We start from the raw sequence: 15,092 nt of genomic DNA, 5'->3' as shown, positions 1-15,092 counted from the left end.
TGTATAGTAAGGCAATTTTGGCCGAAAACAAAAGACGATGTATAGTAAGGCGTTTTTTTAGAGAAAAAAAACGACCATGTATAATAAGGTGTTTTGGGCCGAAAAAAACGACCATGTATTGCAAGGCGTTTTTGGCCGAAAAAAACGACCATGTATTGTAAGGCGTTTTTAACCGAAAAAAAAACGACCATGTATAGTAAGGCTTTTTTGGACAAAATTTTTAGTCTAAAAAAAGGACCATGTATAGGAAGGCGTTTTTGGATGAAAAAACCGACCATGTATAGTAAGGCATTTTTGGACAAAATTGTCGAAAAAAACGACCATGTATATATAGTAAGGCGTTTTTAACCAAAAAAAACAACCATGTATAGTAAGGCGTTTTTAGCCGAAAAAAAACGACCATGTATAGTAAGGCGTTTTTGGACGAAATTTGTAGCCAAAAAAAACGACCATGTATAGCGCTTTTGGACGAAAAAACCGACCATGTATAGTAAGGCAGTGTTTGGAGGAAATTTTTATCCGAAAAAAACAACCATGTACAGGTATATAGTAAGGCATTTTTGGACAAAATTGTCGAAAAAAACGACCATGTATATATAGTAAGGCGTTTTTAGCCGAAAAAAAACGACCATGTATAGTAAGGCGTTTTTAACCGAAAAAACCGACCATGTATAATAAGGCGTTTTCAGCCGAAAAAAAACGACCATGTATAGTAAGGCGTTTTTTGGCAGAAAAAAACGACCGTGTATCGTAAGGCGTTTTTGGCCGAAAAAAACGACCATGTATTGTAAGGCATTTTTGGCTCAAAAAAACCCACCATGTATAGTAAGGCGTTTTTGGCCCCAAAAAAATATCCATGTATAGTAAGGCGTTTTTGGCCAAAAAAAACGACCATGTATCGTAAGGCGTTTTTTGCAGAAAAAACCCACCATGTATAGTAAGGCATTTTTGGCCGAAAAAAACGACCATGTATAGTGAGGAGTTTTTTGCCGAAAAAAACGACAATGTACAGTATATAGTAAGGCGTTTTTGGCGCAAAAAACCCGAACATGTATTACGGCGTTTTTTGCCCAAAAAAAAGACCATGTAATGTAAGGCGTTTTTGGCCGAAAAAAACGACCATGTATTGTAAGGCATTTTTGGCTCAAAAAAACCCACCATGTATAGTAAGGCGTTTTTGGCCCCAAAAAAATATCCATGTATAGTAAGGCGTTTTTGGCCAAAAAAAACGACCATGTATCGTAAGGCGTTTTTTGCAGAAAAAACCCACCATGTATAGTAAGGCATTTTTGGCCGAAAAAAACGACCATGTATAGTGAGGAGTTTTTTGCCGAAAAAAACGACAATGTACAGTATATAGTAAGGCGTTTTTGGCGCAAAAAACCCGAACATGTATTACGGCGTTTTTTGCCCAAAAAAAAGACCATGTAATGTAAGGCGTTTTTGGCCGAAAAAAACGACCATGTATTGTAAGGCATTTTTGGCTCAAAAAAACCCACCATGTATAGTAAGGCGTTTTTGGCCCCAAAAAAATATCCATGTATAGTAAGGCGTTTTTGGCCAAAAAAAACGACCATGTATCGTAAGGCGTTTTTTGCAGAAAAAACCCACCATGTATAGTAAGGCATTTTTGGCCGAAAAAAACGACCATGTATAGTGAGGAGTTTTTTGCCGAAAAAAACGACAATGTACAGTATATAGTAAGGCGTTTTTGGCGCAAAAAACCCGAACATGTATTACGGCGTTTTTTGCCCAAAAAAAAGACCATGTAATGTAAGGCGTTTTTGGCCGAAAAAAACGACCATGTATTGTAAGGCATTTTTGGCTCAAAAAAACCCACCATGTATAGTAAGGCGTTTTTGGCCCCAAAAAAATATCCATGTATAGTAAGGCGTTTTTGGCCAAAAAAAACGACCATGTATCGTAAGGCGTTTTTTGCAGAAAAAACCCACCATGTATAGTAAGGCATTTTTGGCCGAAAAAAACGACCATGTATAGTGAGGAGTTTTTTGCCGAAAAAAACGACAATGTACAGTATATAGTAAGGCGTTTTTGGCGCAAAAAACCCGAACATGTATTACGGCGTTTTTTGCCCAAAAAAAAGACCATGTAATGTAAGGCGTTTTTGGCCGAAAAAAAAGACCATGTATAGAGTAAGGCGTTTTTTGCCGAAAAAAACGACAATGTATAGTCAGGTGTTTTTGGCTCAAAAAAAATGACCATGTATACTAAGGCGTTTTTGGCCCCAAAAAAACGACCATGTATAGTAAGGCGTTTTTTGCCCAAAAAACGACCATGTATATAGTAAGGCGTTTTTTGCCCAAAAAACGACCATGTATATAGTAAGGCGTTTTTGGCGCAAAAAACCGACCATGTATAGTAAGGCATTTTTGGCCGAAAAAAAAGACCATGTATAGTCAGGCATTTTTTGCCGATGAAAACGACCATGTATTGTAAGGTGTTTTTTGCCCAAAAAACGACCATGTATTGTAAGGCATTTTTGGCCCGAAACCCCCCCCCCCCCCCCCCGACCAATTTTAGCCGAAAATAACGACTATGTTTAGAAAGGGGTTTTTAGCCGAAAATAACGACCATGTATAGTCAGACGTTTTTATCCCGCCCAAAAAATGCAATCAGCATTCGACTCCCAGTAAGGTAATGAACAAACACTCTACATTGTCCATAGATGTGAGTGTGAGCACGAATAGTTGTGTGGAGAAGAGGATCAAAAAATGCACACCCAAGCACATTTTTGAGAACGCACAGGAAGGCCATTGCCGGATTCAAACGCTGCACCTCTGCAGCACAACGCCGACACACTCACCATTCGGCTACCAGGCAGGGCATGAACACAGGGTTCCCATGAGTCCTTAAAGTTCATAAAAAGCCAAAAAAAGTAGAAAATTCTTTTTATTGTCCTTAATTTTCAGGGAAAGCTTCTAAAATCAATAAAAATCCTTAAAAATTAACCGGTGTTGTTCATTTCATTTGTTTATGTTACTTTCCCTACCCTTCCAATTCATAGTTGGAAAATGTGCCTGGCGCCCTTCCCCTCAAACCCCGCTGTCGGGCTACACGCCTTCCTGGTTCCCGCTCTGCTTTTCCCGCCGTCTCCGATCAGTTCCGATGATGATCGCGTGATCACTTCAGGTCATTTCGGGCCAATTTGACATACAGTATGTCAAATAAAGGGTTTGCTGATTGCCCCTAAAAATAAAGATGTGCCCTTCCTTTGGCAGCAATGATTTGAACACCAGCTCAGTGATATGTGGCTTTCTGTTCATTAAATCCACCGTGAATCCCCTGCTGAATAGAGGAAAGGTCCTTAAACAATGGCTAAATTAGCCCTCAAAAGTCCTTGAAAGATCCATAAATAAAAAGCAAATGGAAGAGTGGGAACCCTGGACTCCAATTGGTCATAATACCCCTGGAATGAAATGATAAATACATAAAACATTTGGCTATTTTGTTTTCTGAAGAAATGACTCAAGCCATTATTTTAGAAAGGTGATATTTAACAAAGATGCAATAACTTAAAAATGAAGACATGATAAACCACTTACCCTGTCAAGTCCTATTTTCTGAGATGAGGTTAGCTCGGCCTGCTGCACGTGCTAGTTTTACACAGATTTCAATATGATTGTACAAATGTAGCTAGATTGTGTGGATTTGCTGCCGTCCCTGTATCAAAAGCTGTGCTTATCCAATTTATCACTATGGTTATGGCACCCACGACGTCCAAAGTGAATGGAATGTACCCTCTGCTGTTACTTTTGGATGGCAGTGATTCTGATGTGGAAAACAACTTGGGTTATGGTGACTTGTTTTCATTTAGATATCAGGATGTTGTGGACGATGTTTACCATCTTTTCCTGGGTTCTTTTTCGGATTGATTTTGATCTGGTGATCAAGCTATCATGAATAATCAACTTATCAGCAACATTTAATGCTACTCTTGGTCGAAAAGTAAGGCTTTAATCAGTTGTGACTTAACATGAGCCCTGCGATCGGCTGGCAAAGTCCAATAAGTACGGTAGCCAATAAGTGTTGTTGCTCGGCAACAATTTAGACAAAAGTAGTATTTAGTGTGCAGTGGAAAACGGTGGTTTGAGTATGAATATGTGTCCTAAATTACAACTTCATTTTTTTTATCCCTTGCCCCCTTGGAAAACAATGACAACTACTTCCTAAAGGAAAACAGAAAAAAGTAAAAAAGTCATTATCACAGGAGACAAAAGTTATCATTTTGGGAGAAAAGTTGTAATTGAGTATTATGGAGGGGCAACATAAATTTTCTAAGAATAAACATGTATATTTCCAATTTTTAAATTTTACATATGAAAAAGTACTTTGAAAGTATTTCACAAATTCACCAAAAATCAACTACAAAGTTCAGTAAAAAGTCCAAACATTATACAATACTTTTTTTTTTAAAGTACATTGCTGAATCGCAGCAGAATTTTGGCAGACAGTAAACAATTCTTTAAAAAAAAGGCTTTAGGCGTGTCATTGTCACTACCAGTTGAAGTTTACTGTCAAACTAAACATAAAACAAAGAGAATCACACGATGTACATGTATTTAAAACAACCGCATTACCTTGGATGTCAGCTAGCTTAATGCTAACACACAATAGAAAATGCCATAGACTGCTAGTGAATGGCAACTATGTGGTGGTGTTCTAACTCTTTCAGCAACGGATATTTGAACATAAACAGTGCATCAACGTGTGTATAGATGAAATACTTCCAGTCATGTATTATTTATCCTCTGTAAAGAGTCACTAATACTGTGGCTTACTGAGGAGCTATGACCATTTCCATGTACTGTATATCTGTAGAGTGTTCCCCCATGACGCGGACACCAGAAGGAACAGCACAATGTCAGTTGAATTGAAGCAAAATTTGTTGGTTACAAGCGTGGAACATGGAACAAAGTCAACTCAAGGCACCACTGGACCTCACAACTCTCTTGAAAGAGTCGCTCTTTCTGGACTGTTGCGTTGTGTGAAAATCTTTACATGTTCACGCCAAAAAAATACATTTTAAAACATGACTCATAGCTTTCCTATTTTTCCACGTCTTCATCAACATAGTGAAGCTACAATGGTCAATCTAATGGACGGCTTGACTGATGATGAACTGATGGACCTTGTGCTACCGTGAGCATTTTCTAACACTGTAAAAACCACTTTTTAAATATTATATGAAATAATAAGACAGGATTTCAGTGCAATGTATGTCAACACAAACCTGATCTCCCTCGTTTTACTCTCCTTCATTCTTCCAAGTGTGCCAGGAGAGATGTCCCTCTTGGTTATTTGAACACGTCAGGCGTGCATGGTGCAAAGTGACTGCCGGAGCACACGTGGCAAATATCCCACATAACATCCCGTGTGTGCATGCAATCGTCTGACTTCAGGTGTCCTCATTTGAACCGTTTGCTAAAGTTCATCACGCTTTTGGCCTGTGAAGGAAAACAAATTGTGGAAGTAATCGTAAAGAAAAAGCTGACTTTTTCATGTAAAATTGTTGTGGTTGAAGTGTCATCATTGAACTCTTTTATTTCCTAAGACGTATGAATACGTCTTGAAAAACCTTTGGGCCCGCCTACCCATGACTTATTTATACGTCTTTTATGTTTTGTTTGGTTTTTTTTCTTTTTGTGTAATAGAATGCAGAAGGGTCTGGTGCAGCCTCTGACTCAGACTTGTCTGCATTGTAATTTATTTAAAATCTGTCCAGCAGGTGGCAGCATGCGTAATGGATCAGCCAGGATTATGCTGCAGAAGAAGTAAAAAAATCCTAATCTCACCCGAATTAAAGCATTTTTTTCTCGCTAAGAGATGGGAAAGATGTCTTAATTTAGGTTGAATAAGAACATATTTAAAGTACTAATCCTCTGCGTACCTCCATTTTGTTGCAACAGTGTCCCTTTAGACGTCGAGGCATCGTCCCGCCGACTAACTCCCTTGAGCAGCTGCTTGATTTCGTTGTCGTAGTCGACCCACTCGGGCACAATCCTTGCCGCCGCCGTCAATTTGGGCTCTTTGGTTTTGGGATTATTGCACTGCGCCGCACAAACGATACAACACAACACAACCACTTCTAAGTCTACATGGTTCTTCCTGATGGATTCGGACGTATTGACTGGAAACTGCCCTCAAGCCCACCAAGAAATCAGCATCAGACAGAATCCCCAATGTAGTATGAGCGATTGACAAGTAGAGTTGCCTAACTCCATTTTGGTGATTTTGCGTATTTTTAAAGCTTGATTTAGAGCAGCAGTCATCAAATATTACACCTAAATTAAATATGACGAAAATGGAGTTAGCCCACTGTAGTCCTCAGGGGCTCATATCCCTCCCAATGGCAAGAAAATGTGGTCACATTAACCGCCATGCGTCATTCTAGTTTGTCTCGACTGTCTCGGCTGCGTCTCTCACCAGGTCGATGGTCTTGGCTGCCACTTTGGAGGCGTCGTTACACCACGTCTCACACCACAGCCACTCCTGTGGGAGAGACTTGATGGCCACCTGGTGGATCATGTTGTTGGGAAGGTCCTACAAGCAGCAGGACAAGTTAAGCTACATGAGGTATAGACACAGTCAGTGGAACGAGCGCCAATAGAAGAGTTGTTTTTCAAATTCTAACATGACAAAGACAATAATGTGTCCAGCAGGTGGACTGTACACAAATGATCTTTACCTGGTCAAGGTTTGACAGACTATTTGGGTCCTGGCTCAGTGCTTGGTATTGTCCTCGCAGTCTGTCGCCAGCCGCAATCTTTCGGAACTTCTTCAAATCAACCACGTAGAGCGCGCTGCAGAAGTGACACAGTGCGAGAGAGGAGACGAAGCAGTTGTGACAAATGTCCTGCTCAAAGCCCCATAAACACACGCATAAAAGATATAAAATGACTCTGGAATTGATTCACTTAAAAAAAAAAATACACACAAAAAAAATCACACGGACACATTCGAGAAGTGGCAAGCACATTCATAAAAGCAACGCTACAGTATAGCCGATATAAAAGTTAGTAGGGCCACAACTGACAATTATTTCAATAATCTGTTGATCATTTTCTCAATGAATCAAGTAAAAACATGTTTTTCCATCCCTTTATTCAAAAACAGGACAGATTTATAGTGTATGAATTGCACAACATAAATTAATTTTGATTCAGTGACTGATTTGGCCATTGAAATGTCATACAAGTATATACATATAGCATAGATGCTTTTTTTAAAGATTGTTTTAACAATCTTACAAGAATTTATTTGCTCAGGAAAAAAATATTACAAGATTTTACAGCATCATTTAATTTTTTTAAAATTATTTGTAAGGCAAGACAGCTTTATTTTGGGGGGGATTTGTATGTAATGTGGATTCAGTATTAGGTTGAAAAGTGCATGAAAATGGATCTGTTCAGATCGGGATCAGGCCTTCCAAATGTGGATAGAAATCGGCTACGTAGCGAATATGTGCAAGTGCTGTAGCATAATTCACTGGATCAAGTGTACCTGATGTGGTATTTCCTATGGCCCAAATGCGACGCCCAGTAGCCGCTTTTCCAAAAGCGATAGCCGTCCATTTCTTTCCGGCTGTCACAAAAAGGTGTGTAGCCATAGGGAGCTCCCTCCAGGTCTAGATCTCGCAACTCCTTCAGATCTGCCCGAACTATCTGCGAAAAAGAAGTAGCAGAAACTCCAGAGATTCTTAACACACCACTGTAACCATCTTCACAGGGTCTGTTTTCATACTGACTTGGTCGGCATCCACAAAGATGATCTTGTCCACAGCCAGGGGGAAGAGGACGTCCAGGAAGAGGATCTTGTAGCCCCAGATGATTCGCTGCTTCTCAGTCTGCTGGTGGAGCCAACGTGGCCACTTGTATTGCACGAGTTCGTACTGGAAGCTGTAGGCCTCCGCCATGTGGGAGATGGTCTCCTAAAGAGTCATTGGGATGTAAAAGAAGGGATCCAGGCTGCTTTGTATCAATAGTTCACAGTGCTGGTAGTGGTATACTATTGGTACATATTACACAGAGTATGCTTACGGACTATGTTTACACACAACGGTGACTTTTATGCGAATTATTATTATTTTTTTCCTTTTGTGATGTCTGAAACATCTGAGTGGTCCTTTTCTTCTATAAAATACCAACGACAATGAAAATGTGCTTCTCATGGCGAAATAATGTATTTGCAAACAATCACCAATGTAACAATTCACATTTGACAAGCTTTTCAAACTATTTGCTGCTATTTTGTAGTCTGAATAGGCGTATTTAGTATTTCCTGCCTTTTGTGACAGTGGTTGTTGGTCGATTTACTGTAACAAAAAACTTTGAATAATCACAAGCTGCTTGCAATGGCTGCATTTCAAAAGATCAGCCATGTTCATGAGCATCCGCATCGTTTCGACCCAATGCTGTCATTTTCTGGTCATAGTTGATTTAAAAAAATAATAATAATAATTTAACTTTACCAGCTTAATGATCAAAATACAGGTGACAATTACTTTTTTCTACCGGTTCCCATAAAATAAATAAATTAATACAATTAAATAAAATAAAATAAACATATTGGACGACAATATCCGGCGCTGGTGCTTCTCCCTAAGGTTCTTGTTGACGTCACTTCACGTCAACGGCGCTCAAAAATGTGACTGCCAGTCACAGATACAACAGTTGAACGTGCGGGATAGTGACCCCAAGTGGACAAAAATAACACAGAAACCTCATGCACATTTATTATTGTATTATGCGCTTGTATTATTGATTTAAAAGTGCAGCCCTAATTGTATTCTCAATTAGAAAAAAAAGTCAGTGAGACTTTGAAAAATGTCGCAAGGAACAACTACCTCATGCAGCTGACAAAATGGTAAATGCCCATCGTTTTGAAATCACTGCTTCGAGTTTTGTTGGTGTGCAATAAAGACCTGTAGACTGAAGTAAGTGACGTGAAGCGATTTGAGAACGCATGTTTGTTTACAGATGATGAAATAAAAGTGCTGCCGTGTTGCTTTCCAAGGTAGGAGACATCAAAGGAATGATGACATCAAAAGGAATCTTAGAGAGGAACGTGTTATTCAAAGTGAGGCTGAGGCAAAGAAATAAGCAGCAAACTAGCTCTGTGCCTCGATCCAAATGTAATGCCAAAATCATACACACCCAAGAAATTTGGAAACCTTGTTCAGAGGTTTGTTTCTAAATACATTGTCACTTTTGAAGATAATCTGTATCACAAAAACGGAACCCAGTGACGCACATTGGAATTGGCATGAGTTGCCCCTCCTAAACATGTCAGAACTTGATTGCTTTCATTCACATAAGTAGTTAACTGGTGCAATTGCGATGTGCAGTCAGATAGCTTATTTTGGCTCCACACCGAAAATGCAATTTAATTTTGGATCGTCCGCTGGTGTGACTGCTTTAGAGTGCCTCGTTGTTGACCACGAGTGCATGCATATCACGGCGAGGAAGGCGGAAGCGTGAGGGGAGGGAAAGAAAGAGGGAAAAAAAAAAGCCAGACACAACAGCCAGTATGTGGATTGGGATGTGGATGCATAAAAAAGATGCGAGACAAAGTAACATCCATTTTTTCCACGTCGGGGTCGAGTTATTTAATTGACAGTTGACAGGTGGGCAGGGCGTGGTTCCAGCACAGACAACTGCTTGAACTTTTGAAATCCTCACTTTCTCAACTTGTCGATTTTTTTTAAATCTCCAAGTACATTAAAGTTTTGTTCTTCAATTTTGTAGCGTCTGTCCCTCCCTATTTAAACAAAGATGAAATGAAATGAAGTGCAAGGCCCAAGTGTTACCTTGAACGAAGGGGAGAGGTAATTTTTGAGAAACCAGAACTTGACGGGCGTTTTGGTGTGGCGCAGAAGGGAGAGCATCATGATCCTGAAATAGAGGTGGAAGGAGAGGGAGAACTCAACAGGATCAAGGCTGAAAATAAGATGACTTTTAAGGCCTGAAGCGTAACCGATGAGAGGCTCTGAAAAATGAGAAATTCATACCGCAGAAAGCGCTCATACAGATGACCGGAGGCGACTGAAAATATGTTTAGAACGTCTTCCTTCTTTTCGCCTTCATCCTTCTTGGGGCCACGTCCTGCGATGCTGTAGACGAGACAACAATTTGTCTTATTTACCCCTTGATGGATGTCTTTCATACAGTGAATCAAAAGTACGCCTGGAACATGCCAGGTTTTTATGAAGCCGGCCACAACGAAAGAAAAACACTTTGTATCACGGTGTGCGACTGTTTTGAAGTTTGCCATTCAATATTATGATTTTATTATACTGTACTGCCATTCTATTAGGTTCTGCCAGAAGGCTATCATTCCAATGCCTGATAGGAGATAGCGCCTATCGCAATGGATCTTGAGGGACAAATTGGATCAATAATGCTATTGCATAATAAATAAATAAATAAACAATTGCCAAACATGGAGAATCATTTAAGTGCAATCGCCAATATTTGTGGGTGCACAGCATCTTTAGGCTAAATGTGTCACAAGAGATGTGCCAAAATCCTTGGGGTGGGTTGAAAAAATTTTTATGAAAAGGCTAAGAAATGACGGTGTTACGTACAGTTTGCATTAAGATTAAAGTGGTGTCCGCTTGAGACACCAGGACCGACAGTACATAACTCAGACGGCCACAATGGATATTCGGCTAAAAATGATTTTGAAATATGGTCATGCAACTATGCCTGGGAATCACACCCACCTGTGAAAGATTTTCCAGCGAATACGTTTAACTGAACTGTTATCTCAAAAGTTTGCTGACGCCACGAGAAAGGTCAGGCTGAGGGCAGGAAGGACTAGTTGTCTGTCTCCCCACACATACCAACTTTTATGACTACACAAAACCACTCTGGATTTTGTCTTCTTTGTAACTGTTTGACGCGTGACTGTCAGCCTCTCATTTGCATACTGCCTCAATATATTCTTGTGTCTGTAAGGGTCTGTAAGCGCGCTCTGATGACGTCTCAAAGACAGAGGCCCGAATCAATTTGTGACTTGTGATGGTGGAATGAAAAGGAAAAAGAAAGATGATGGAATACCGTGTGTGTAAAGGATCGACAATATCTATCTATATCTATGTCAATACATACTGTATATGCGCATGTCAATAAACAGATTTAAGCAAGCACACTGACTGTTTTTGAAGAACGATTCGCTACCTGCCAAACCATATGTGGCAGGCTGGTAAAGGGTATCGGTGTTGTAGTATCACAGCATTTTTATCGGTATGAATAGAGAGATACTGTAACTTTTTAGTAATGACCCACCTGTATGCTCAAATTGCTTGGTGTATTGGACTTAGCCTGACTTGGTGGGCATGTTTAAAGTACATGAAGCTGTCTTTTGAGTGGAGAGTAGACATAGTGAATGCTCTCAAAGCAGCTGCAAGGAGTAATTCAGACAATGGCATCTCTCCGCCCATTCCAAACCAGGACTCCTTATTTGTAACATTTGTCCTCCAACCTGAAAACCTTCCATTCCACTTAACGCTCTGCCTCCAATAACCTCAGCTATGCTTAAACCTGAATAACTGGTGAAGACTAACAGGCTAAAAGTCCTTGGGAGCATAAATTCCCCAAACGTTTTCCCACAATAGGCATCTGAATGTTTTGTAAATAATGCAAACAGTGTGCTCCTCCATTAGACTAAATGCATGGATATTTCAAGTAATCAGGGAATCACTTGCACAACATTTCCTTTTACAGTCTGCACCATAAATGCAATTGAGTTGGTCCACTGAGACACACGGTCACATTTACTCAATTGCACCACAGTGATTTGTACCAATATCTCAGATAGTGAGCATGTCCTGGCACCACAAAACACATTATGAACTCTCAGAAGGCAAAAGTGAAATAAAAAATAAAAAGATACGGTATTTTCCTTACCATAAGGTGCACCCAAAAGCATTCAGTTTTGTCAAAAGCCGACAATGTGCCTTATAATCCGTTATATAAGGATCACTAATCTGATTTATTGGACATAGTATTTAAAATGTTCTGAAAAGTGTTTTGTTACAGCTGCAGCGATTGTGAAAGCACTATATGAATAAAGCTGTATTGTATTTTATTCTATTGTATTTTTATTTTATCGCGGAGCTCCATTTAGGGGATGCGTAACGCAACCGCAGCCACTATTGGAGCTTCTATTCCTATGCACCTTATAATGTGGTGCACCCGATATATGAAAACTGTTTTAAAATAGGCCATTGATGAGGGTGCGCCTTATACTCCGAAGCGCCTTATAGTGCGGAAAATACGGTCTTTGCATCCAGACAAGAGATCAAGCTCGCCATTTGTAAGCACATCACCAAGACAAGGTTGATGAATGGACTTGCCTCACCAGCACCTGTGAGGGTTTCAATCAATAAATGACCTTCCTTACATCTTCAAGAACAAATCCCTCAAAGTAGTCCCAAGATTACAAATGAATGATGTCGGCAAGTGTAGACTCAAGTATCTATGATGTCTTCATTACATTCAACTAGTTTCTCCATCTGATTGGCGACAAACAGCTTTCATTTGACCGGAATAAGTTGGATCAAGAGGTGAGTGAATTCTCTCTCCGAAGGTAAATGAAAGTGACTTCACGCCTATTACGATGGAATGTTCAAATGTCGATGTTCATACCGCATTATGTTACAGTGGATTACAATAATATTAAATACACTTTAGGAATAAAGCCTCTTTCTCATTTTTGTTGAATACTTAAGATTGGTTGTACTGGAGAGTTGAGAAGAATTTTGGGGTGATACTCGGGGTAACAAGTTTGAGAAACCCTGCAGTTGTGCTTAGGTGTAAATGTGTGACTTGTTTGTCCATCAACACTAACGAGGACAAGCGGAATAGAAAGTCGATGGATGGATTAATAATACAGTGGTGGGCCATAAATTTCCACACAGAGGAAAATGCATTATGTATATATACAGTATATATTTTTTTTCCAGATACCCAGGATATCATGGCCCACGCTGTACAAATGTGTACTTATTTTTACACTTGTATGACTATGAAGTACTGTATGTTGAAATGTGACCAAAAATATTGTACAGCTTTTTCATTTTACGACGTCCCTATGCCTCCTTCCATCGAATAATGAGGTGACCAGCTACATGTTTTAAAAATGCAGTGCACAACAATATAAACTGTATGCAGCTGTATCAAAGAGGCACACATAGCCTTGAGCTCCAAAACCAACGTCACGACAGATTGAAACGGTGTTCCCCAGCCAGCCGTCAATTTGCTATGCCATCCACGCGGGTAAGGTCCACGCCAAGGCCACAGTACCTCAATAACCTGTTCTGCTGAATGTACCCAGCTGGCATCTTAATGAGACAAGCCACCCACCTGGATTAACCTCCTTCTGCCCCTCTACTCCGAGCCACAAGAACGTTTAAACTATATTTTTTAATACAGAAAGCTTTCTCAAACAAATGTGTCAACTTGTGTGTGTTGTTCTGTTCCAATTTGTCCATCCTTTTTGTGTTGTGTGGCTAGACGTGTTGTGTTGTGTGGCTTGATTACATGGTGTAGCACTGCACAACGCTTCCGAATGCGAGTTCTACTGAAAAAGACAACAGCTGGCCACTTAGTTCCACACCTTGGGCAATGTAATAAGTGGATTCCCAACCATGTAAACGGTGCCATCCTGGATCTCGTTTTGAGGCTCACCATACAATGTTACATTGTATCACTATTTCAATCCATAAAAGCAGTGTGGCAGTCAAGGAAGTTGTTACAGAAATAGCACGTGAATGATAATCATGAGGAAACGTGGCTACTTTTAAAGGCGAGACTCACACCTATTCAATCAACTGGGTTGGCGAGGCGCGGACTGCTCGTAAATATTTCCTCCACAAGTTTCAGTACTTTATCCAATAGTAATATAAACGTTTCAATATGGTCACATTTTGTTGTAAAACAGACTATATGTGTCCTGTGTATATTTTAATTTCTATTCTATGACTTGACTGCACATGGCTGTGCCTTGCAACTCCCTCTGACTTGGAAGCGGGTTTCTCGCGTGTGTGCGCTGATGCTGCTCCCTCCCTCCCCAAGATGATTGCAATTGACTGGCTTTAGCTGTCGATCAACGTCAAAATGGAAAGGATGTATGCGGTTGGCTGACCTGAGCTTTACATGCAACTCAAGCGTGTCAAGTTCATGTGATCCTATCCTAATTTCATCATTAATATCTTGAATTTTATACACACACACACACACACAGAGTGGTGTTGATGGCAATACAAACAACACCTTTGACACAGCCTCACGCTTCGGTGGTGCACATAAGTTAGAACTGCAGCTTCAAGTGACAAATAAATGCAGCACAAAACTATCAAGAAGAGGAACACAATGGCTGAAGGCGTTAAATGGGTTGCAGCCACATTGCCTACCTTTTCTCAAAAGTGCTCCAAACACTTCACACAGCAAGCGTTAGGGTGAGCAGACAGGCTCAAACAGTGAGGGAGGGGTTGGGGAAAACACACACACACACACACACACACACACACAAAGGCTGGCATACACATACCTACAGAAGCACATATTTTTTGCAAGACTAGCTCTTACAGTATAATAATGTAGTCTGGAGCCTGGTGACGAATAGGATCCCCTGAAACCATAACGTATCACTGATAAAGGAAGGACTGCCAGTCAGCTGACAAAAGGGGGGGCAGTCATCCTGTGTCAAACTAACACCTCACACATGACCGAATAGCATACACACCTTGTAATGGAGTCCCACAGGCCTTTGCTTTCACTTGTTTCACTTAAAATATCTTCATTCATCTTCTCTGCCTTTTTCTGCACCTATAAAAACAAACAAAACCGAAACAGAGATTCAACCTGCACTCATTTCTCCACACTCGTTCACATTCTCAAATGCTGTTCTCTTGTGGAACTTCCAAACTTGAACAACGCTTAAAATATGCAACACAACTTTTGGAGTTTCACCAGCATTCTCTGGATGAATTATTAAGTCAAACAACAGAGTTCAAACCGTCTGTGAGACTTCGGGAGGAATGAACAAATGTGGCGACAAACAATTAATTG

At 40.2% G+C, this 15,092-nt stretch overlaps 1 protein-coding gene across 3 annotated transcripts in view; it reads right to left on the bottom strand.

Moving 5' to 3' along the window:
- Positions 1–4,506: 4,506 nt before the first annotated feature.
- uggt2 (UDP-glucose glycoprotein glucosyltransferase 2) overlaps positions 4,507–15,092 on the bottom strand; it is a 39,736-nt gene continuing 29,150 nt past the window's right edge. The window contains exons 31-40 of one of the 3 annotated variants that reach the window (XM_086123095.1): positions 14,767–14,849; positions 14,572–14,652; positions 10,028–10,129; positions 9,827–9,911; positions 7,766–7,948; positions 7,522–7,682; positions 6,707–6,821; positions 6,445–6,561; positions 5,909–6,068; positions 4,507–5,465 (exon numbers count right to left, since the gene is read on the bottom strand). In XM_086123095.1, the coding sequence (XP_085979221.1) occupies positions 5,443–5,465; positions 5,909–6,068; positions 6,445–6,561; positions 6,707–6,821; positions 7,522–7,682; positions 7,766–7,948; positions 9,827–9,911; positions 10,028–10,129; positions 14,572–14,652; positions 14,767–14,849 (1,110 nt within the window). In that variant the 3' untranslated portion in view covers positions 4,507–5,442. Of the gene's footprint in view, positions 5,466–5,908; positions 6,069–6,444; positions 6,562–6,706; positions 6,822–7,521; positions 7,683–7,765; positions 7,949–9,826; positions 9,912–10,027; positions 10,130–14,571; positions 14,653–14,766; positions 14,850–15,092 lie in introns of those variants that run through there. The other 2 variants (XM_086123093.1, XM_086123094.1) reach the window with 2 other exon arrangements.

This window comes from Hippocampus guttulatus, chromosome 11 (genome assembly GCF_054856545.1).
Source record: "Hippocampus guttulatus isolate MCC_2025c chromosome 11, RoL_Hgut_1.0, whole genome shotgun sequence".
In the NCBI taxonomy this organism is placed as follows: domain Eukaryota; kingdom Metazoa; phylum Chordata; class Actinopteri; order Syngnathiformes; family Syngnathidae; genus Hippocampus; species Hippocampus guttulatus.
The sequence above is the reverse complement of the archived record's forward strand: the minus strand, read 5'-3'. Positions and strand labels throughout refer to the sequence as shown.